Here is a 23847-nt window from a genome sequence, read left to right as displayed (position 1 = left end):
AGAGCTGCATGTCCATAGAGAGTGTTAACACTCACAGCAAAATTTTCAACACTGCAGTATGAAATTTGCCTTGAAAATCAGTGAAGAAGGACAGATAAAAATCTCAGTGTTTAAAACTTACCTGAATGGCGACAGCATTTGGTTAAAAGCTTGTCTTTTTGCTAGCAACTGTTTTGATTTCCAAGATCTAATGGAAAATCTAAAACAAACACATGTTCATGGGAAGTAAAAAGGAAGAAAATACCAAGTTCTCAACAGAACTCTTATTTTTACTAGCTTTCAACTACAACTTGTTCTGCAATCTAAGGCTGATTTATAACAGCTGAGGGTTTGTGGGTTTTTTTGCAGTCTAGTGAGACACAATAAAGTAGTAGTAAATGATGCATTACAAGCTAGAGGGCCAAAGCATTTGTGGGTTCTGAATTTGATATTTTTACAACGTGCATTGATCAAACATTAAGTCATAGTGGAAAAGCCCTGTATATTTTGGAGGAAGAAAAGAGATGGGAAACAAATATTTTAAATAAAATTTCATTTATGAATATCATTTAAGCCTATGCTTATGCATATCATACAGTCTTTAATATTACAGTCATAGGAGATTCTAAGATAATGTTCATTTTGCAAATGAATGAAGTTAGCTTTATATTCCTACTGCTATCATCAATTAAAATGCAGATGTACAAGATAATAAAAATCCTAACTGGATGCCATTGACTTGATATCACACTGCTAGCACAAATCCATCTCTTCAAAATAAAATACCCCTTTTGTTAGTAGGAGATATTGCTCTCTTTGTGACAGCCATACCCTCCTGGGAACTTTCTAATTCTGTAAAAGCCAGCTACCAGCATTCATTGAAGTTATGAATGGTCACCTGAGAAATCTTTCTCAAGAATGTGAATAAAATAGGAGCATTTACCAGGTAAGGTTGTGTAATATTACATTTACAGGCAAACAGACTGTAAAAACATCATAAAAACCATAAATGCTCACTTAATGTACATGAAAAGAAAGTCATGGCAATCAAGTCTAGCAGGGCCAGACCCTACCTCTGAGTTAAGGCAGCACCATGGAACCCCAAAAAAAAGAACAGTCCCAAACAGTTCCTCTTAAACAGCTTAAAATGCATTAGAAACCAATGCACTGAATAGCAGTGAAGAGAATTAAAGGATTGAAAAGTGTTGTACAGGACAATTTGCTCTTAAGTGCTTACCTCTCACACACACATATTTACATGAAACACAGGCATACTGCAGTAAGGCAAATTAAGTGTTCTGCTTATGTGCAAGTGGGGGGAAAAAAAGAAGTTTCAGACAGTTCCTCCTGCATAAGAAATTGCTTCTCACTTCACTCTCAGGTACATGGTTGCATAAGGTGCCTCCTGCATTTGGATCTAATAAAATACAACCTACAGGTCCTGTTCAAATCTGATATACATTCACATTACTGATATAACTGGAGAAACTGTTCTTTATTACAATAGAATGAGATACAGAATTCCGACACAGATAACATTTCTCAGTGGGTAAAAAAAAAAAAAAAGGACTATTTAAAGACAGGTGTTTTTTTAATTCTCATAGAAAATGACATTAAAAGGGACAAATCAAAGGAACCTGGGAGGAGATAGAAGGATGAGCTGCTTACACAAATCATGGACACAAGGTTTTAAAAATCCCACCCAACTATACAATTGCTTTCAGTGTGTTTCCAAATGAGTAAAGTACCTTCTGAATAAAAATCACCTGCATTTTTCTCATTACATTTAGGTGCTGCAGGGTACCTTTACAAGTGGCTACTGAAACACGTGGTGACATTCACAGAACTTGACCCAGTGCACTTCATTCCCAGTTCACAAGTTCTTGCTGAAGGAAGTTCAAGGCAAAGAAATACAAGCAGGGTCTCCTCACAAATCCATCCTCCATGTCATGGCTTTCACTATAAATAAGGCATAGCGGTTCAAGTACTACATTAAATGTCATCAAACAATGGGAAAGGAAACCACCCATGAGCTCCTGCCAGCAAAGTACTCTATTAGGGAGGATAGAAAGCACTGCTCAGACAGTCTGAATAGGCATGGCCTTCTGTGCTGTCAGGCTCCTCGGGCTCAAAGTCCTCCGGGTCTGGGGGCAGCTGGTCGGCATCTTCATCAGAAGTGGACGGGCGTGTGAGGATTATCCGAGGTATCTTCAGCAAGATGGGAAAGATTTCAGAGAAAAGAATCAGATCAAGAGTAGGGAAGTGTTTATTAGGAATATTTTAAAGGGACAGGGGAAACAGGTGATGAGAAAAAATATGTGAGAGGTGTAACACCATAGAGAATCATAAAATTGTTTAGGTTGGAAAAGACATTTAACATCATAAAGTCCAACTACTAACCCAGCACTGCCAAGTCCACCACTGAACCATGTCCCTAAGTGCCACAGCTACATGTCTTTTAAATACCTCCAGGGATGGTGACTCAGCCACTTCCCTAGGCAATGTGTTCTGATGCTTGAACACCCTTTCAATAAAGACTTTCTTTCTAATATCCTGTATAAGCCTACCCTGGCACAACTTCAGAGCATTTCCTCTTGCCCTGTCACTTGTTACATGGCAGAAGAGACCAAACCCTCCCTTTTTACAATCTCAGGCAGCTGTACACAGCAATGAGGTCTCCTCTGAGCCTCCTCTCCAGGCTAAACAGCCCCAGCTCCCTCAGCTGCTCCTCACAGCCCTTGTGCTCCAGACCCTGCCCCAGCCCCACTGCCCTTCCCTGGACTCACTCCAGCCCCTCAGTGTCTTTCTCACAGTGAGGGGCCCAGAGCTGGACCCAGCACTGGAGGTGTGGCCCCAGCAGTGCTGAGCACAGGGGGACAATCCCTGCCCTGCTCCTGCTGGCCACACTATTGCTGGAACAGGCCAGGATGGCACTGCCCTTCCTGCCCACCTGGGTGTCAACCAGCAGCCCCAGGTCCTTTTCCACTCTGCATCCAGCCTGTAGCCCTGCATGGGGCTGTTGTGACTGAAGGACAGAACCTGACACTAGGCCTCACTGAACCTCACACAACTGGCCTTGGACCATCAGTCTAGCCTGTCCAAATCCCTCTGCACAGCCTTCCTGCCCTCCAGCTGGTCAACACTGCCACCCAGCCTGGTGTCACCAGCAAACTGACTGAGGGTGCACTCAGTGCCCTCATCCAAATCATTGATAAAGGTATTAAAGAGGACTGGCCCCAGTACTGAGTCCTGGGAAACACCACCAGTGACCAGCCACCGGCTGAATGTAGCACCATTCACCACCATCCTCTGGGCCTGGCCATCCAGCCAGTTTGAACCCAGCAACAGTGTCCCTGTCCAAACCATCAGCAGCCAGGTTCTCCAGGAGAATGCTCTGGGAAATTAAGTCAAAGGCTTTACTAAATTCTAGATAGACAACATCTAAGTGGGTCACTTTGTCATAGAAGATTAGGTCAGTTGAGTTGAAGTTTCCTGGATGCTCCTTCCAGCCCCTCTTCTAGATGGGAATCACATTTGCCAACCTCCAGTCAGCTGGGACCTGCCCAGTTAGCCAGGATTCCAAGAGATGGTGAAAGGGGCTCAGTGAGCACTTCCCCAGCTCTCTCAGTACCCCTGGCTGGATTCCCCATGGACCTGTGTGTGTCTAACTTGTGCAGCAGGTGTTGGATATTCCCCTTGGACTATGGGGCTTTCATTCTACTCCCTATCCCTGTGTTACAAGTTAGGGGACTGGCACCCAGAGAACAGCTGGTCTTGCTATTAAAGACTGAGGCAAAGAAGGCATTAAGTACCTCAGACTTTTCCTTATCCTTTCTCTCTGTTTCTTACTATTTCCAATAAAGGATGATTCCCCTTGGTCCTCCTTTCATTTTTTGTTTTATGCCAAAAAGCCACTGATAAAGCAAAATTAGGATAAATTGCCTTTTCCTCTCATTAGCTAATTTTTTAAAAAACCTTCTCTAAGTGAAAAGAAGATTAAGATACTTTTGAAAAATAAAGACAAGTAAATATGAAAAATTAATTTAACTTCATCATTCATTCATTTCATCCCCCTGAAAGCAATAAAGGATTAATTAAGAACCATAAATCATATCAATTATTGATCTTTGAAAAATTGCATATTTCAGCTTCTTTACAGACAAAACATATTTAAGGGAAACATTAAGAGAAAATATAAATGTTTAAATTTGACAGCAAAATATGCATACATGATTTTGATTCGTATTTTGTTTGGACAAGAACTTTGTGTTCTTTGAGAATCATTGCAATGTTTTAAAATTAATTTAAATTCTGTAACTGAGGAAAAAAACCCAGTGTCAAGCTTTTGATGTATAGTCATATAATGTATCAGTAATTGTTTTTCTCAATGAATGGATTATTACAAATTTCACTCTGATGCACAAAATCATCCTCCTTTTTACTGCTTTCCAAAAAAGTTTCACATGTAATGAAAACATATAAGGGTGATCCAATATATCTAACAAACAGGTGAGATGATAATGTGTAATAAATAAAGTGGCCATCTTGTAAGCCGTATGAAAATTTTCAGGAAAGTTGAACTACTTCTTTATCAGCTACTTCTACTTCATGAGAACATTTAATGTTGACATCACACAATTCAATTGTTTATCTATTATTTTCTCGAAGAGCATTATTTGATTGAGGAAATAACACAAGCATATAGATGCTTTCTGGTGTTGCACATTCAGCCAGGAGGATTCTGCATTGAAGTGAAATGAATTATTCCCCAGGCTCCCCTAGCATTAGGTCCAGCTCCCCTCAGCTCACAGCACACTACACACAGACACCAAAGTGCAGGTGTCAGTCCAGAGCTGAACCTCACCCCTGATAGATGCAAGCTAATTTTAAAACCATGTATAAATCTAGTGTATACCCTGGTGTACTGAGCACCCAATTATGTACCTTTATTCCCCCCTTCTTCTGTTTAAACTAAGAAGGGCACATTTCTGGAAGCTTTAAATAACCTACATAGCTCCTAAGCACTGGCAAAGCTACAGGTCCTGGGAAGATGTGTTTTTGTCATATACACATGACATAATTTACAAGCTTTCCTTGCACTGGATAGTTCTGATCTTTGCTGAAATATGCTTCTTGCTTAACAACAGCCAGCAGCCAGCTGCTTTGCAGTGCAGCAAATGCACATCTATACATACAGGTGCTTTGCTGGGTCACATAATGAAAATCTGACAGCTCAAGAACTACTGCAGAGGTCTGTGCTCCCAGTTACCTACACTCATATCCAGGACCAGGCTTTGCATTTCATTGAGCTGTCAGTTCAAAGCTCAGGGAAGACCTTTCTTTGTGTACTGTGCTGCTCAAAAATAGAGATGTGCACACCTTCCCGTGACTGACATATATCTCATTAGCAATGCAGAGTCACCTGACTCTTTTTCAGCGTGGTTCCTACTGCCCAGTTTCCAAAGAACTGAAACTAATTCTCTAAAAGAGATTTTCTTCAAGCATTTCATGACTGCTTGCATACTGTCTTTCAAATATTATGATAGAACTAGGTCTGGAAAGTATAAAATCAGTTTCATTGATGAAAAGTGCTCCTTCAACATATCTGAGGTGATTGTGTTAACTGCTGCACAAAACACATGGTGTTGGGCAAGTCTTACATCTAGTGTTTCATGTTGCTGCAGGCAAAGAGGAAGCAGCACTAAATGAACAACCAGTTTTCTACAGCAGAGGCTGAACAGTGTCTGAGCCCAGAAGTGCTGCAGAGGCTGGAAACCTGCCCTCCCAAGAGAAGAGGGGCTCAGGTGTGATCCACAGCAGCCCCTCTGTGCCCTCTCCAGGTAGGTGAAAGCTCACACAGACACTGACTCACTGATTTGGAGACATTCTGGTGAGTCTTTCTAACAAATCAAATGTCCTGGTCCCATTGCAGCTGCATCTCTGCCCCTCTGCTTTCTGCTCACTCCCCTGCCCACTCTCCCTCTGAAACCCCATGTGAACCTGTGCCACTGCTGTCCCTGAACCATGGCTGCTCCTTGTCCTGCAGCCAGGCATCCTCCTCTGTGCCTCTCTCCCTGATGGGATGCTGAGGAGCCCATTTCCTCAAACCTGAATCATAGGGACCAATGAAAAAACAACTCTCAGCTGAGGATGGTGCCAATTATGCAATTCCAAATGCAACTAAGTAACAGAGCATGCATTTGTACAAGGTCTAATTAAATGAAAAGAGGCTCAGGCCTCTAGTGCCTCTCTCCTTGCAGCAGAGGTATCAATCAAGCTCCTCTATAAAGCAAAACCAACTCAAAATGGATGAAAGCAACATACATCACATTTCTAACCGCAGTGGCCTAAGTACCTTCACCGAACCATCCCCTAAGAGCCCAGCACTCTCTATCACTGCCTTCACATTCACCCAAGCTCCAGGAATATCACAATATCAGCTTTATCAGCTTCCTTTACTCTTTCAGTTTTGCTAAAACAAAACAAAATAACAACAACAAAACAAACCACAAACAAATGAAAGTAACAAAGCTCAACAACTCTAAACTTATATATAATATATATGTTGTACCCTTTTCTCAAACCTAGTGCTTCTCTTTGGTGCTTCTCTTCTCAGAATCCCAGAGGGATTTTACCTTCGCTTTCTTTTTTCCCTGCTTATTTTCACTGACATCAGCATTACCCTATTCAATAGGCAAGCTTTGCTCTTGGAGTTTGCTTTACTATTTGTATTAGACTGTATATTTCCTGGGGCAGCATGATTGAGGGAAGATAGGACAGATTTCCTATGTGAAAAAACGGCACAGCAAAGAGGAAGCATTTCCACTGCCCATTACAAACAGGGCAACACAGAGACATTTAGGATGGCAATGGAAAACCCTTCCAGTACAGGCACCTGAGCTGCTTGTCCAAGGCATGTGGGAAGGTGTGAAACTTCCATCTTCTGTAGACAATTCTGCAGAAAAAATCTATGCCTGTGTAGGAGGACAAATTATCTAGATTTCCTGTTATTCCATTGTTTTCTCTACTGGTGGTTACTCAGCAGTGTTTGAACTTGTTTAAAATTCTTCTGTTGAAATTGCAAAGTCCTCCTACTCACTTTCCATCATCATGCTTTAAATATCATTATTTAAATAATATTGGAACTACTATTCAATCTCAAATTGTCAAAATACACAAAATACTTTTTCAGAAAAATGCATAATTAATTACTTGAAACAAGTTACTATTTTTCCATTTTCCCCCGAAATTACATTTTCAGTGCCTAAAAAGTAAACTTCAAAATGGACATGTCCTGTAGCAAAACCAGTGGGCTCTCTGTGGAAACTTCTTCCATTACCTTGTTTCTGTCACTTTTCTAACATAACCACTAAGACTTTCTACACTAAAAAAAAATCAATTTTGTTTGAATCACACATAACTAAAAATCAAATTATTTCAGATGCTCTCATTTAATAGGATTAACATCCTACATTGAAACTCAGAGTCCTTCAGCTGGAGCACAGACAGGGGGCTGCCTGTGCACGCCTGGTCCTCAGCAGGAAGAAGCAAAATTAAGCCATCCAAACAACTTGGGCAATTCAGCTGCAGTGTTGGCTGCAAAAATTCAGGATAGGAACAATCCCACAACTAACTATAATGCTTGAAAGCAGTTTTTAAAATAAAATGTGATAAATGAGATGTCTTGCCAACAGGTTAACATCCAATAATTTTTAACTTCCAGATGCACATATGCTTTCCTTGCCTACTTCTAGCCAAAACGCCTGTCCAAAACATTGCAGAATAGTCCGTAAAAGATGGTTCATTATGTCTTTTCTTTTTTTTTTTCTAAACTAAAACTGAACAGAACAAACCCCATCATCTTGTTTTTCTTTCCCTTCCCTTGGTCTCTCCCAGCCCATAGATCCATACTCCAATATTAGCCAGAGAGGGAAGTTCTCAAGGCAACAGTCACAGCTACAGCCCAAGCTTCTCATCAAAGGCATAGCCAGCAGTGACAGGGCAAATCACAGCTGGCAGCAGGGCCAGCAGCTGGGGACAGAGGTGAAATGACACATGAAAGGCCAAAGTTTGATGAAATAAGGTCAAGAACAAAGAATTTGGATTGACCTTTTTTAGCAAGAAAACCAGACATACTTTTAACTCCAGTTCAAACAGGTAAATTTTAAAAGAAAATCTTCCCCAGCTAGAAAATACCTGTAATAGGAATGCTTGCCTAGCTCTGCTCATATTAAAATTTGTATTTAAATAATGCATATTTTTAAAATTTGACTTTACAGATGATTTGTAGTGACTCCAGTGCTAAGGATGGTACCCTTAACTGGGGAAAACAGGAGAAAACAAAATTATCAACACAGTTGAGAGCATGTGCAGGGGGTTATGTAAACCTCATGAATAATTTTATGATTTCATCCTTAGTCTTACCTGTTTTATCATGACTGGGAATGGAAGTCGTTTTTTAGACCTTAACAGGACATTTAGACTTCTCACTAAACAATGAAAACAGTCCTTTGCTAGATGCAAAAGATCACATTTGATAATGACTGTATTCACAGAAGAAACTGTCTAAATCTAATTTAGCAAAGTAGGGCATTTACTCATGCCTAAAAAACATTACACAGCTGGACTTTTAAATAAAAAATTTTAAAAGAGAATGCAAAAACGCATCCAACAGAACAGCAGAGAAAGGACAGATCTGAGCTGCACAGTTCACAGCAAAGCAGCATCTGATGTGCTCTTAACTGAAGCAATGTCAGCAGCAATAGAAAAAAACCAACCTTTTCCCCAAAAAGAAACAAGGAAATACAAGTCAAAGAGAGAAAGAGATCCTATTATCTCCCTGTGAGTTAATTACTCACAAGCAACCCCACCTCCAGGCGGGAGCGGGCACAGCAGCCAGGGCACAGCTGGGGCAGGGCCAAGGGGACACAAACCAGCTGATGCTCAGCTGCAGGTATGGAAACACAGGAACCTGGAAACCCCGTCCAGGCGTTCAACACAGCTCTCCTTCCACAGCATATCAGGGTCACTTCAATAAGCTGGTGTTTTATGGTGCACCCTCAGCTCTCCTGGTTGTACAAATCCCTGGCTGCATCCCTTTCCCCAGCACTTTACAAGGTTATTTTACTGCTGTTTTACTGCTGTGTTTGACCTCTGGCCAAACCCCAGAAATTGTAAAGTCGGATGGAGAGAGAGAGATATAAACCTCTCCTACACTCTGGGGAAGATGAATCTTTGGTGAGGCATGGATGAAGCTCCTCATTACACCTGGCTACAGAAGAGCTCTGCACAAGGGATGTGTGTGACCTGTGCTGCTGAACTCAGGGAGCAACCAGCTCATGACAACACCTTTGTTGCCTGGGGCTGGGAGAGGGCAGCACATAATTCAGTTCATCCTTGCCCTTGGAGCAGCCACAGCACTCTCAAGCTCTGACAGAGCATTTGGCACCATGCTTCTGGAAGTGCTGCCTCAGTTTTGTGTGCAGCCCTGGTGAGGGCCTGAGCAGGGGCTGCCCCACCAGCCCATCCCTCTTCCCTGTCGCTGTTCCCACACTGTGCACAGTGATTAATTTCAAAATCTAATTCAGCTCGATATGATTTCTTGGAAGTCAGTGAACCAGACAAGCACTAAAACAGTGGAACAGGTTACTCAGACACATGTGGATTCCCCATTCCTGGAAATATTCAAGGACAGGTTGGACAGAGCTCTGAGCAACTTGCTCTAGTGGAAGATATCCCTGGTCACTACAAGTGGGGTACAAGATGGCCTTTAAAGGTACATTCTGACCCAAACCACTCCATGATTCTATGGAAATTTGAGTGAATTTTCTAGATATTGATATATTTTATAGTCCAGTTTTAAAACTGAGTATTTTCTCTACTTCTTGGAATAGCAAGAGAACATCTTGCACATTTTATCTGTCTTCCAGCATGCAGTATATATAACATTTGGTCATGTCACATTTAGAGCAAAGCTCCTTTCTGTTCTTGCTCTCTGCCAAGTGCCTCCCAAGGGCAATGCACAAGGCAAGAAAGATGGAGCTATGTCAAACTCAACACAAAAATGGAAGATCAATTCTCATCATGTCATATCTGCAATGTTGGCAAGCACAAAAGGCTTTTATATGATTCAAATTGTGTATGAAAAATTGTCCTTGGTCCATTTCTTTCATCTTCTAATGTACCACTGGATAGTAACTTCCCTGACACTGGAACCTGACTTACAGATTTTTATATCAGTGCTTTCATATAAGTATGTAATCATTTATGGCCTGATGCTATAAAAACATCAAAGAAAATGCATTGCTCTGACCACATCAGGAGACTTAAAAGGCATTGCCCCCATAAGCAGTGCTACCCATGGTCCAAGTTGCCAATCCTTTGATTTTTTTTGAAGAAAACTCATCACCCCTGTGGAAGGCAGTGGCTGTCTGGAAGCCTGCAGGAACTCAGTGCAGTCTCTTCCCCTCCAGCACTCCCAGAGTCCATGAGACGCTTTTCACCAGGGAGGACATTGTTTATTATTTGTGTAGTTCTTTAAACACTTATCCTCTTTTATTCTCAAATAATATGCTGTCCTACAGCCCAGTTCAAGGTGCCTTGCTGGAGTCTGGCTTTTGTATGTTTTTGCTTATATTATCTGCAGTGCTTATATTGTCTCCCATATGATGGGCTCACTTTGTAGATTTTCTCTCACTTGGACATATTTTAATATGGTAACTTGAAAAGATCAATTAATGTCCCTGTCTTTTTAAAAGGTTTTTCCTATTTAGCATTGTTAATTACAAGCTTTGCAAAATCCAAGAACTTAAAGTTTGAAATGAGTCAGTTTTGACTGAGTGTGTGAGAAAACTACTTAAAAGGAAGAGAGGAAAAAGATACACTGTGCAAACAGAAGCATTTGTTGGGAGCAGGAACTTAATTTCAAATTCACAAAATAAGTTGCTAACCACTACACTATGGAGACAAACACAGTGTCTACAACACACACCTTTTATGTTCCATCTTTCATCGTGACTCAGAACTGCTCAGTTGCTTAGATAAAAGCAGAAGCAAACCAGGAGATGAAATGGAGGAGGCAATCCCATGGCACATGGGTGCTCACACTCCACTGGAGCTCACAGCAGGACTAAGGTTACCTCACCCAACAAGGCTCACAGGATTCTTTAGAAACACATGTAAACCTGCACCAGATGCAAGGCAGGGGAGAGTTGGATTCCTGACTTCTTAAACAAACTTAGCTTGTCAGAATAGAAAAAAGAATAACATAAAAACACAAACACCCTTGCCTGGTAAGATTAAAAGAGTCATGAAAATGTTTTGGAGATGGGATAAAACAGTTCCTCATAAGAAACTTGAAATAGTAGATCTTATGGTGCTATAGGTCAGTCAAACACTCTATGTGATGTGAGCAAGGTCTTTCCTGTTGGAAACAAGCTTATGAAGAAACCTGGCTTTGTTCATGACAAGGACATTCTGAATCTCACTTTAGTTGTCTCCTTTTATTCTGCTCCTCTGACCTGAGTACTCCACTGGCTTTGCTTTTAAATTTCAACAAAGTAAGACAATGATTAAAGAAACAAAAGTTTTATTTTATGTTGTATGACTTTGGCTTTCTGCTATGTTTAGAACATGCTCAGATGAATAAAGAAAGAGCTTGATAATTAGATTTTTGAAGATTTTTAACTAATGTAAGTGGATCGAGGTTTTTTCTTGGAAAGTCTATCAGTTAGAAATGAAGCAGGTAGATCTGCTGGGATTCTCATCCATGTAAGACTTCTCACAACTTGCACGTGAACCATATGAGACAAAGGCAGAAGACCTGCATACTGTGGGAGATGGTGTACCTGCTTATGCACCTTCTGCAGGCACAAGAGGATTTCATTTTGATACACATTACAGGTTCTGGTACACTCGTCTGTTTTCTCAGCAGATTTAGGAACGTTTGGTATCTCTGGATTTTTAACACAGCAGCCAAAAAATTTGGCTTTTTTAGCCTTCTAAAGAAGTTCTTCAGATTTTTTTCAGTACTGTAAGCTTCACCTTTTATTTATCTACACAATCACTTTTAATTGGTAATTCTTACTTTAACCATCCTTGAAAATGCCACTATCAGTGACACTTGTACCCCTGGTGAACTAAATGAAAAAATACAATTGAGGAAATTCCCAGGGCAATGGCATAAAATTAAATCAAATAATATGCTAACAATTTAAGTTAAATACTAGATTGAAATATCTTGCAGACTTGATATTAATTACAATCTACCTAATATCCTTATTATGTTAATAGCCCCAAAAATGAGTCAAAGAAGATGGCATGATGATGAAATTATAGAATTAAATTATGGAAAATAATTATGAAATTATAGAAAATGCTGAAACCTGTCAACACTCTCCATTCAGTCAGACAAAATCCTCTGGGAATTTCAGTCAGAGGTTGAATGAAAATATTTATGATGGAGAAAGATTGTGAAGAGTTGGCTCTATGTTTGAGAGGATGGATATGAAACAATAACAAAACTGGAAATGAAGACTTCAGAATTCAAGTTAAAGTTCCTTCTGTTAAAGTCAGCATGGGCATTTGTTTATATACCTGATTTTTTTTTTTGTTTAGGTTTAATTCAAATGTTAAGACTTTATTTAATATATATATAAATACATTTTCATAATTTTGAGGTGTGATTAGCATAACTGAGGCAAGTTTATAAAATACTGTATGTAAAAGCTATCTACTTGTAATTAAAGTTCTGAGCCCTCTAGCTACATGTCAGCAAAATACTCAATTATAATTAAAACCAAGGAAGATTCTCATTTTTCCTTTGCAAAACAATGACTCACTGTGAAAGAACATTTAGTTTGTCCAATTAATTACTGGTCATTCACACTGTCATGAAATCCCAAAGCTGACACAAAGGGTTTGAAATTGAGTTTGGCTGGATGAGTTGACAATTACATGAGCCTTTTAGAAGCAGTTAGAGCAACCAAGCCTGGTCTGGGAAAACAGAGAGGAAACCTGAACCTGGCAGCAGCATTGCCTGCTGTAATGCCAGAGCAGCTGGCTCAGAGATGGGCTGTGCCTACAAGAATGAGACAAATATTATCACAGAGAGCATATGCAAAGAAGATGTTTATTAAAATTCAATAAAAATAAACAGATGAAGACAGTATCTGCTGGAAGGCAGGATGATGACATGGAAGAGAGGGAGAAGAAGGATGACACCATCTGGCACATACTCAGTTTTTGCAGAATACTAATAGGAGTCTCTGGTTTCTCTGCCATGATGCTTCAATCCTTCCCTCCCCTGATGTAGACACAACCATCTTCTATTGAAACCTGATCAGAAACACAAAGGAAATGAACCTTCCTATATTCCTAGCACAGAAGAAGATTCTGCATTAAGGTCCTACTGCCACCTGCTTATCTGAACATGCAAAGCAAGTCCTCCATGAGAAGCCAGGCTCTAAACATTTTTCAGATAATAGGATTTCCTTCAGTTACTGAGAAATAAGAGGGACTTCAAAGTGAGAACAGATGAGAAATTGAACAGTCCCAAGTCAGCAGGATACTCCCCACAAGCCCATAATCCCTAAAATTGATGAATGCTGCTCCAGGTTATAGGCAATAACATGTATCATTTGCTACAGCATAAAGATTTTGATTTCAAAAAAAAGAAACAAAACCAGAAATACAAATGTTTCTTCACAAAAGAACTTGCACTTTTGACACTCACAATTTATTCAGCCAGTTTATACCCTCTGAGTACTCTGCTCTAAGTATCTCAGTCTAATCTGCCTCCTCCCCCCACTGCACCTGAAGAACTTTAAAGGGAGACATACAACATAAAAATACAGTAATTTCTCCTTTTTGGGTGAAAATACTAAAAGTCAGACACTACTGCAACAGATCCAGGCCACTGCCAATGTGTGAATAAATCCTTCCAACAGTGGTTCCTCTAACAGGAAGCCTCATGCTTCATGCAATGCTGATAAAGACTAAGAAACAGCTACCAGGAAAAACTGGACCAAAAAAAACCCCAAAATGAAGTGTTTTAAGCTGAAAAATAAAACTGGCCTAAATGATGATCTACAAGATAATGTTGGAGGCCAGAGGCCTCAAAATAAGTTTCCTTAAGCAACTAATAGAAGGGAAAACCTTGCTTTATCTCATGGACAAAAACTGTAGCTCAACATGTCAAACACAGTTTGAGTGACAATGACTAACATGGGAAACCAGAGAAAAACAGTTGAATGATCTATGTGCTACTTTTTCAGTCAACTAACAAATCACTTCAGTTATCTAAATGGTTTACAAACACTGATATGGTCTTTGATTACAGTCTTTTATATAATATACATACTTTCATTTTTTGTGATTAGCTGGGTTGTGAATGGTATTCATGGAGAAAGATTTAAACAAAGACTGAAAGAAGACGAATCAAACAAAGCATTCCTCTGGCATTTGCTGAAGGAGGAACAGTTGTTGCTTCCTGGAACTTCAAGCTCCACACAAGTAAGATGCTTTTTGACCTTAATTATTCAGATACCTTGATCTTATTGTATCTTCCTAGTAAAGCCATAGTTTCATCAGTGGTACTCATAGATGACCAAGATGAGGGTAGGTCTTCAGAGAGTTGAACTTGCTAGAGAAGTTCAAAAAGGTGCATTTCTAAAAGCCACCCTGCAGACCCAGCTGTTGCCTCCTGTAAGCTTTCTCTCACCAGTCACCTAAAATACAGGCCTGTCTTAGCCTGTGACACAAGTTCCCCCTCCAGTCAGAAGAGGAAAATGGTCACCACCTCCAGGCAGCACTTCACCCTCTCCCTCCTAAAAGAGGGACCCTGGAAATGCTGCTCCTTGCATTAGCTAGAGACAGAGCCCAGACAACAGAACAATGATTCAAACTGGGGGAATGGACACCACCCTGAAGTCCCCAAAGCAGAGTGCTTCAGAAGCTGGGTGCTCACCCAGGAGCTGAGCTCCTCCAGAAGCCATGTCCCAGCTGCAGGGACAGCCCCTAAATCCTTGGTAGGGTCTCTGATCTTGGACATGTGTTGAGTTCTGTGCTAGTCTTTACTACCATTAATGTAAAAACAGCACAAACATTAGGACAACACAAATTTCTTGGGTAAGAGAGATTTGTTATTTATTGGGGACATCCTACTCACTGTTATGACGTGGTTGACTGTCGGGGAGGGGCTGCCCTTGGGGGAAGCTTCAGCAGGACCAGCATGAAGGGCAGCAGGCTCTGAAACAAAGGTTGCCTTTAAAAGAAAACACCAGGAACATATTTTTATTCTGAATGCTGTTTAAGAAGAGGAGTTCCCTCCCTCTCAAGTTAGTATACAAACACCTGGCCCTATTGCTCCATGTGTTTGTACAGCAAAAGCAAATAAAATTGCAATTCCTGCTGTTTCCCATTTTTGGTGAATTTTATATTTGAACTGTTGAAATTACCAGTTCAAGAATAAGAAGTTGTAACACACAGTGTCAAGAGCAACATGCTTGTTATTTGTACACAGATTAGTCCTGTGGTAAAAACAGCAGTATTTCTATAGCACACCCCATTAATTCCTTCTTGTCACACACACAGACAGAAAAAGCAGAGAGTTGTTTTCTATATTCTTTAAACAGATGAATGATTCTGCCATCTTGTGGGAGATGGAGAAATTCTAACTATTTGTACAATAGCAGCAGCGCAGAACAGGATGGAACAGAAATTTCTTCTTTTTCACTTATTTCACTATTGATTAAGTGAACAGACATTAACACCTAGTATATTCCAAATAGTCCCCAAAACAAATATTTAATGATAGCCTTATGGAGGAACCTGAGCAATGGGGTTGATTTTTAAGATACTAAATTGATCAGAAGCTCTGTTCAGAAAGTAAAGCTACAGTAACTAAAATTCCTGTGGTTTTTTCCCTAATCATCTGATAATGTGAAATATGTAGAGAAGTATTTACATTGTCTCCCATTTGTTACAATACTTTTCATTAAAGAAAAAACGCAAAATTATACAGATTTTTATCTACAACTGACCTTTTAAGAATTGTCAAACTATCACAATATTTACATATTATGGAACACCACCCTCTATTAATAACTCCATAACATAGTTTTACAAAATTATTAGATTAATTTATCATTAAAGTCTTTGGCTGATATAGATTGTATCATTATTCCTGACAATTTAACAGACAGACAATATTGCTTGCTCTATCCCACCTTAATTCAACATGGACCTGCTGGAACAAAAACTATTAATATAACCAAGTATAAATGACAGTTTAAGAGAACAAGAGCTGAAAGAAATATGGGCCAGTTACACTTCAAAGTAATTTTGTAGAGGTTCTCTTCCTACTCCACCATTCTCAGCAGGTAGAAACCAAACAGCACATCAAATGTTGATAACACAAAATTGTATGTGGCCATTTTTTCCCCATTGTTCTTGAGAAATTCTGAAGCTCAAGAATGTGGCTTGTGCTAGGAAAGATGAGGCTTGATGTGGAGCAGCCCGAGGGGCACTTTTATCCCCTGGCACTGCAAGCCTCCATCAGGGGAGTTATTTTGAGCTGTTCTCTTCCCACCAAAAATTACCTTGGGGAAACAAGCTCATCTAGTTTATATTTCTTTGTTGCAAGTGTAATGAACTCATCTAGTAAATCTAATACCATGTCACAAGAAAGCTTCTTGGATCAAATACTTCATTTATACTTACATTACCACTTAAGACCATTATTTTCCTTTGTAAATAATTCATTTAAGTGAATAATATTTTGTTAAGCACTTTGAACACAAAGATCTGACAACTAGAACACAATAAGAAGGAATACAACAATTTAATGTTATTATAATTTCTTCATAATGGCAAGCATCTAAAAAGCTAAGGTCAGCCTAGATGTGGATGTCAAGTTCCCCAACTCTAAGTGGTTTGATTTAAAGACAACAACAAGAGAACACACTCCACAGTGACAAACAACCCATCTACCTCAGCCACTCTGTCTCCTGCTTGTACACCAGCCAAGTCTGGTGGAGCATCTTTTGGCAGCCGCGCAATCAGGATCCCCTGGTAACACAAAACACAGGTTTCAGAAGTGACAGTTTCTCCCATTGTTCTCCCATTGATATAAAAAGCAAATGGGAAGTAATTAATTTTCAAGATTTATTGTTTTGTTGCCTCCATAAAATTAAAAACTAGATGCCTTAGCACATTGGCTAGACAAAAAAAAAAAGCCTCCATGGCAGACACATACAGACACATACAACAATGAACAAAAGTCAGTAATTGTTTACACTGTGCCATGGGGAACAGACTGGAAAACAAAGATTTATTTAAAAGAAAAATCAGTGAAAAGATGTGTGAAATATTTCTCTCAAATCAAGTTAGCTCCTGGGAATGAGCAAATGAGATGGGAGAGGCATGTAGATTGCCAAGGGAGTGACTCCAAATTGAGGCAGAAAATGAGACTTAGGCAACAGTGTTTCAGCCATCAGGTTGCCTTTGCAAAATCATTGGTTTACATTTCGGTATCTCTCCCAAATCATCCCTTCTGCAGCTCTCCATCAAAATGTAATGCCAGAGTCTACTCTGGGAAATAAGCTACCTCTGTTTACCCTTGCTAGCTTTAGAAAGATGGAAATGTTACAGGAAGGACAATCTCAGAAAGCAAACAACAAAACACAACAACTCAAGGAACCACTCATCACTCTATTCCTAACAATCTCTAGACAAATTTTTAAAAATGAAATGCACCTCATCACTTTCTTTACATGAAGATGAGCCCTTTCCACCAGCAATGCTAATGCCAAGGCTCCCCATTTGACTGCACACAGTAATGGTTACCTGGAAAAGAATTATAACGGATAAGTGACCTGAATAATCAAAAATATTGCCTCTTAATTATGTGAGCATTGAAAATCTGCCTCCCACTCTGAACACCATCAGACATGCTCCTGAAGAGCCCAGCCCTGTGAAAAATGGTGCTACACTTCAATTCTGGCACATGCAAGACATCACTGTTGTGAAACCATGGACTGAATGAACTGCATTCAGCTCAGGGCCCACCTGCACGTACCTCTGACTAGGCCTCAAAGTACTAGTGCTGGATACATGAAGTGAGATGCATGGCTGCAAGGAAAGTGGGCTTTGTTGGGGTTTTTAAATAGGAAATTCTTCTTCCATGTAAGCCATGGGGAACAATGACAACCCTCAGCTTACTCACTTTAAGGTAAGCCTCATGACATCTGCCATGCAATGTCCTCCCTTCTTTGCATCTTTCATAAACTGCCTTACCCAAGAGGAGTGCCCCACAGACAAGGGAGTGCCCCAGAGACACAGGGAGTGCCCCACAGGGAGACACAGGAGTGCCCCACAGGGAGACACAGGAGTGCCCCACAGGGGGACACAGGGAGTGCCCCAGAGACACAGGGAGTGCCCCACAGGGAGTGCCCCACAGCAGCAGCAGCAGCAGTTGCAGACCTTGAGCGGGGTTTGCGGCACATCCAGCGCGCGCAGCTCCTCGGCGGCGCGGCCGCCCTGGCTGGGGAAGCTGCCTGCTGCTGACATGGGTGGCTGCACCCTGCTGTTAGACCCTGCAAGAGCCTTCCCCCTCATGGCCAACTTGTGCTTTTCTTGGAGCGTTGCTCTGCTGTTTCTTTGATCTCGCGCGCTGTCGTTGCTATCAAAAAGGCTGCCAGAAAACTTGGAGATAGGTTCCTGAGGGTTAACGATAAAAAAGGTGAACACAGCAACAGCAAGGAGAATCTGAAACACACACCCTACCCGTGCTAACATAGACTTGTTCCTCACCCTCACATTGCTGTATGACAGAATTTATTTCATTGAAAACAAAACTGGAACTTTACAGCAAACGTACAAAGATTTCTTTTACCATTCTTTCTCTGGGCATGTTTTGCCTTCAACGCTGGGGTTGAAATTGTGGGAATAGGGAGAGGACTGGGATTTCGTACATCCTTTCACTAGACTCCCTGGCACACACAAGCACAGGTAACATACACATATCCATATGTGCACAAATCCTGCAATGCCCTGTGAAAATGGCAGTGCAGTGAGAACAAGATTATTTTGGGCAGCCTCTGGCAGCTCTGTAGCACTGAATCCACTCTTCTGGGGGATGGAACCACACACACAAGGCAAAGGAAAGATATTTCCACACAGAAAATAAAATATGTTTCTCATAGTTCCTCAAAACTCACATTCCATTCTTGGGAGCATAGGTGTGAGAGGGAAGGCAAGGCCCTACCTTGCATCTATGTATCCAAGACTTTGTTTCAGTCATTGGATTGACTTCAGTTGCAAATGGCAGTGAGTGGAGAGCTGCAAACTTAAATGATTTAGGAGTCCTCTGGAAATGGAACCTCAAAGGTGATGCATACTAAAGCCTGGCCCTAGGGTTAACCTACTGTGAGATGCAGTGAGGAGCTCTCAATGTCACCCAATGCTTTGCTAAACCACAAGGGCTTGAAGAGAGAAATACACAATTAAAATACATCCACCAAACAATTAATGCTTCAGGCAGGTTTGACTGCAAAATGTAGTGATGTTTTCCAGCTATCAGTTATTTCTGACAAGGGGTTAAGTTAAATTCAGACACACTGCTCAAATTCTGCTCACATTTTAGGAAAGCTTTACTTATATTTAGCTGATTTTTGCTCCTTAATTTGATGAGTTCCTGTCAAATCAGATCTTTGTATTGCCCAAATCCTTCTCTCTCCTGTTGGCAGTAAAACAATGCAGCAAACACACATCAACACCTCTGAAAATAAACCCCATAAGTGTTTTTCTAAGCCTGGAAGTTTAATACCAAAATAAAAAGCAGTGGTATTACCTTGAACAGCTGTGCAGAACCCCACTGGACAGTTTATTTTTCAATCTATATTGGCACTTTCCCACAATCTCTTTTTGGTTAGGATGGAAAAAAGCATTGCCAACCCCAGGGAAAGCGTAAAAGGCATGATTGCTTCCCATTTTCACTTAAAAGGGAATTTGCTTAGCTTTGACTCACATAAAACATTTATTACCTTTCCTCTCTTGAGAGAGATTTCTCTTTAGAATGCCAGGCTGACTAAGCTGGACACTCTGCAGGGCTGTGGGTGCCAGGGAAGAAGGCCATGAGCAAGAGCCAGGAGTGCAGGCTGGAGGAGGGGGCACACCAGCAGCACCCACAGGGGATAGGAAGGAAGCAGAGGTCCTGGAAGAGGAGCAGGAGCCCCAATTCCTGCCTCATCTCCCAGCTAACATCAGGAAGAATGGCGAGCAATGCTCTGAAAGGGAAAGGCTGCAAGAGTGCAATCCCCATCTCCTTTTCCCAGGCCAGGACCAAGAGGAAAGGCAGGCTGCAGCACAGGTGACAGACACCTGGCAGGCACAGGCTGGAGAAATTACAGCAGGAAGGGGCTCAGAGGCATCAGCATCCTGGAGGAGCAGCACCCAAAATCAACATGCAGTGGAGGAGCACTGCAACCTCACTTTTCTAGCATCCAGGCCTAGGCAGATGCTGAGCCCCAAGTGCTGCCAGCAACCCACTTACCTGAAAGAGATGGAGGGAGCTTGGTGACTGGGGATGTAAGCAGAGTCCAGTACAAAACATGTCTCATCACTGCTCAGGTTACCCATCTTAACCTGCAGGTCAAACTGTACTCTTGAGGGTTGGATGGATTAATTGCAAGCAAAGTGAAGGAAATATTGAACATAGCTCTGTACCCTCAGCACAAGCAAGGACATGAGAGTATGAGCAGTGCAGGTCCCACAAACCCAACGTGCTCTGCTGCACAGCAGTGTGAGCAGCTGCAGCCTCTTCACAGATGCACACTGTCTCTCCCAATTTCAAGACTACTTACATCATCAGGATCCTCGAGTTCCTCTGCTTCTTGCTCGGGACTGATCCTCCCTTCTCTCCATCTCCCATTGGCAGAGCTGAATTTGTACAGGTTACCACCAGGAAAACCTTCCCTCCCTTTCAGTGAGGCCCAGCGAGAGCCCTGGGAGCTCCAGTTATGGCCACTGTGCAGTTTGGGAGACTTGGGAAGCCACTTAATTGAGTCCTGAGGGAAAGAGGACATTAAAAAAAGGCAATGAATAGATTTTAAGCAAGCAGTTGAGGTATGTAAGTGCAGAAACTCCTGGCAAGTTCTGCAAGGTATTTCATATTCTTGCAAATCCTGCATTTCCCTTTTTTACCTTTAGAAGTACCTTCAGTCCCACAGAGACACTCTGCCAGTTAATGGGTGTTACTGGTGATACAAAGAGCAAACAGAGGCTGCTGAGAATAGTGGAAGCCTTTAAGGACTTGTAAGAGCATGCGACCAAACCTACCTTCAGCATCATAAAGAAGAATTAATGAGGGACAACAGTCTTCAATAAAGTGTAGTACTGAGAAAACAAACAAGAATACTCAGACCTTTAGTGACCATCTCACCTCATGACCTGAGTTAAAAAAACTATCAAGTCACTCCCCTCTTCATTATTCATTAAATAAAATGTTTCATTTGTTGAATGATACCAATAGAAACCACAACACTTAACTGATCTTTTAAGGATTGCTGATTTACAAAGTGATTATAGTTGAGTTATCTCAAAATGTCCATTACTTATTTGTATCCAAAATACTCCACCTTTCTCACTGAGAAGTTTATACATGACAAGTTGTGTCAAGGTTGCTTACGTGCTGAATTTTAGAAGCAATTTTTCAAAGTAACCTTTATCTTTCTTTGAAGCTTTCTTTAAATCTCATTTCTGCATTTTCTTACAGTAATACAAATCCAGTGGCAAAAAGCAGCCTGATGCCAAATAAGGTTCATCAATGGAGAAAACAAACACAAACAATTTTCGGCAAAAAAAAAAAAAAGCTTTGTTTTCCTTTTTAAATGCAGAATGGTTACATTCACACACACACACAGATATGCTGCTGCTACAAGCAACCCAGATGTCACCATCTCTATTTGATCTAAGGTGGAAAAAGACAAGGAAATAGGACAAGACTGTTCATGCTGGACACACTGATTCATCTTCAGCTGCCAAAGAAGGTTGTCCCCTTGGGATTCTTCATTTGCTTTCAGTTTTAGGATGGCTGAAAACACTAGGAAATGGACAGTATCCCAGCATCTCATTGGAAAACAGTCTAGACCTTTCTGTGAGTCTTGAAGAGACGATAACCCCATCACAGGATTATTTGTATTGTACATGAAAGGCATGATTGGCCTTTTCCTCCAGGAGATTTGCTGTTAAACCACATTTTGAATGGCACTGACACTCAGTGATATTGCTATTTGCTGGTAAATAGCCCATATTCCTGCTTATTCTAAGCCACATTGCTCAGGACAGTGGAGCTGATTGTCAATTTAGTTGATCAATGGGAAAGCAGCACAAACAATCACAACACAGCAGCGTCTCCCTTTCCTCCTGACAATTCAAAATGCAAGGCAGGATATCTCCTGATATTTCTTCCCACTCGTCTTGAATAAGAAAACATAGGGTGCCCCTAAACAGAAACTTTGCTTTCTGTGAATATTAACTAGGGGCATAGCAATTCTAATCAGATAAACAGTACACTAGGTGAAATTGTTTGCTAGTGTCTTGGACAGTTGTATTTCAGACTAGCTAATGTGCCATCTCTCAATGTTCGGGGTATTTCAAGACACAGCTTAATCCTTGTCAACTTTTAAGCTCATTAGGCAGTCATAAAGCAATTTCACTCTAAAAATAAACATAGGTACAGTGAAGCATTTCACTTCTTCCAAGAAAACATCTCATCCTTATTTGACCCTGATCCCTAATCCTAAACAACATCTTCTCAAACTCAGCCTGCCAAATTCTGTAAAAACAGGAAAAGACTATTCTCCCAAAGTAACAGACAGATTTCAAATTACACTTATGCTCACAATCCCTTCATCATTTTAGGCATAGACTCAGCTGCAGTGGCAGCCTCCTGTATGCAAAGGTGATGAACATCAGTAGATTCTACATCCCTATGCCCCCTGGAACACAGAGCTAAGGGCACTCCTGCTCCCTGTCTGCCTTCTCCTGTGGCAGGAGGCTTTTCCTCATGCTGACATACAGATGTAAGGAAAATTCAGTACCTGTTTAATGCCTGTAACCCAAGAAAATTTACTCTTTAATATATTGATCTACAGTGCTACAAAGCAAAATAGAAACAATGGAATAATTCTGGCAAAGAATTTTCACCAGGTCTGCACAGTAGTGTGGACAGCATTATATTTATGAAAGCAGTTTCATGATTTGGTTGTATCAATAGCAAAAGATGGAATGGAACAATTGGAAATGCCCTTTAGTCTACATTTGCATGTACCTGCTCTATGCAAAACACAAGAATTATAGTTCCACAAAGTAAACTGGAGAAACCTTATAATGAATACTACTGCTGTGACTGCAGGCTAATATTATTTTGCAAGCAAATCTTAATTCCCACTTGTTTTTTTAAAACTTGATGTTTTTTGATCAAAGAAAGGGAGAGGGCTGGAAATAAGATAGTGAATTCAACCTTTCAGTCTGATTTTTTTTACTGGATTTTGTTTTCCTTGCCAAAAATGAAACTGATTCCTTATTTTGATGTATTAATGAAAACTGATATAGATGGCAACAAGTTTCCATTACCCCTCAATGTTGTTCAGGTAATAGATAGCAGATTTGTACTCCAAAAATGAAGCTCTCTTTAAAAACTTCCAGTAATTTATTAGCTCATTCTCATTTTATTAAATACTTCAGGACCATGCTTTGAGACAGGAGGCTACAGGCAAATATCCTAACATGAAGAAAGAAAAATCAGTTCCCCTTACAGAATTTTACAGATAATAATTGGTTATCTTACTACACAGGTAGAGTTTGGAA

The 23847-nt window shown here is 40.7% G+C and overlaps 1 protein-coding gene across 1 annotated transcript; it reads right to left on the bottom strand.

Moving 5' to 3' along the window:
- Positions 1-1661: 1661 nt before the first annotated feature.
- LOC128938708 (uncharacterized) lies at positions 1662-21324 on the bottom strand. The gene is made up of 6 exons (XM_054279053.1): positions 21316-21324; positions 20841-21044; positions 18460-18696; positions 16969-17046; positions 15146-15241; positions 1662-2187 (listed from the first exon to the last, which is right to left on the bottom strand). Exons 1-6 carry the CDS (start codon positions 21322-21324, stop codon positions 2035-2037), a joined length of 777 nt encoding a protein of 258 aa, XP_054135028.1. The 3' UTR covers positions 1662-2034.
- Between the last annotated feature and the right edge of the window lie 2523 nt (positions 21325-23847).

Source organism: Melozone crissalis, unplaced genomic scaffold, assembly GCF_028551555.1.
Source record: "Melozone crissalis strain CALT ecotype California unplaced genomic scaffold, PUWL_Pcris_2 ptg000027l_1, whole genome shotgun sequence".
Classification (NCBI taxonomy): domain Eukaryota; kingdom Metazoa; phylum Chordata; class Aves; order Passeriformes; family Passerellidae; genus Melozone; species Melozone crissalis.
Note: the sequence above shows the minus strand (reverse complement) of the source record. Positions and strands in the feature narration are given on the sequence as shown.

Coding starts and splice junctions, on each gene's coding strand:
- LOC128938708 (XM_054279053.1), bottom strand. Junction 18,697..20,840: donor AACTCGAGGATCCTGATGAT/GTAAGTAGTCTT, acceptor GTTAACCCTCAG/GAACCTATCTCCAAGTTTTC. Junction 17,047..18,459: donor TGCCGCAAACCCCGCTCAAG/GTCTGCAACTGC, acceptor TTGTGTTACCAG/GGGATCCTGATTGCGCGGCT.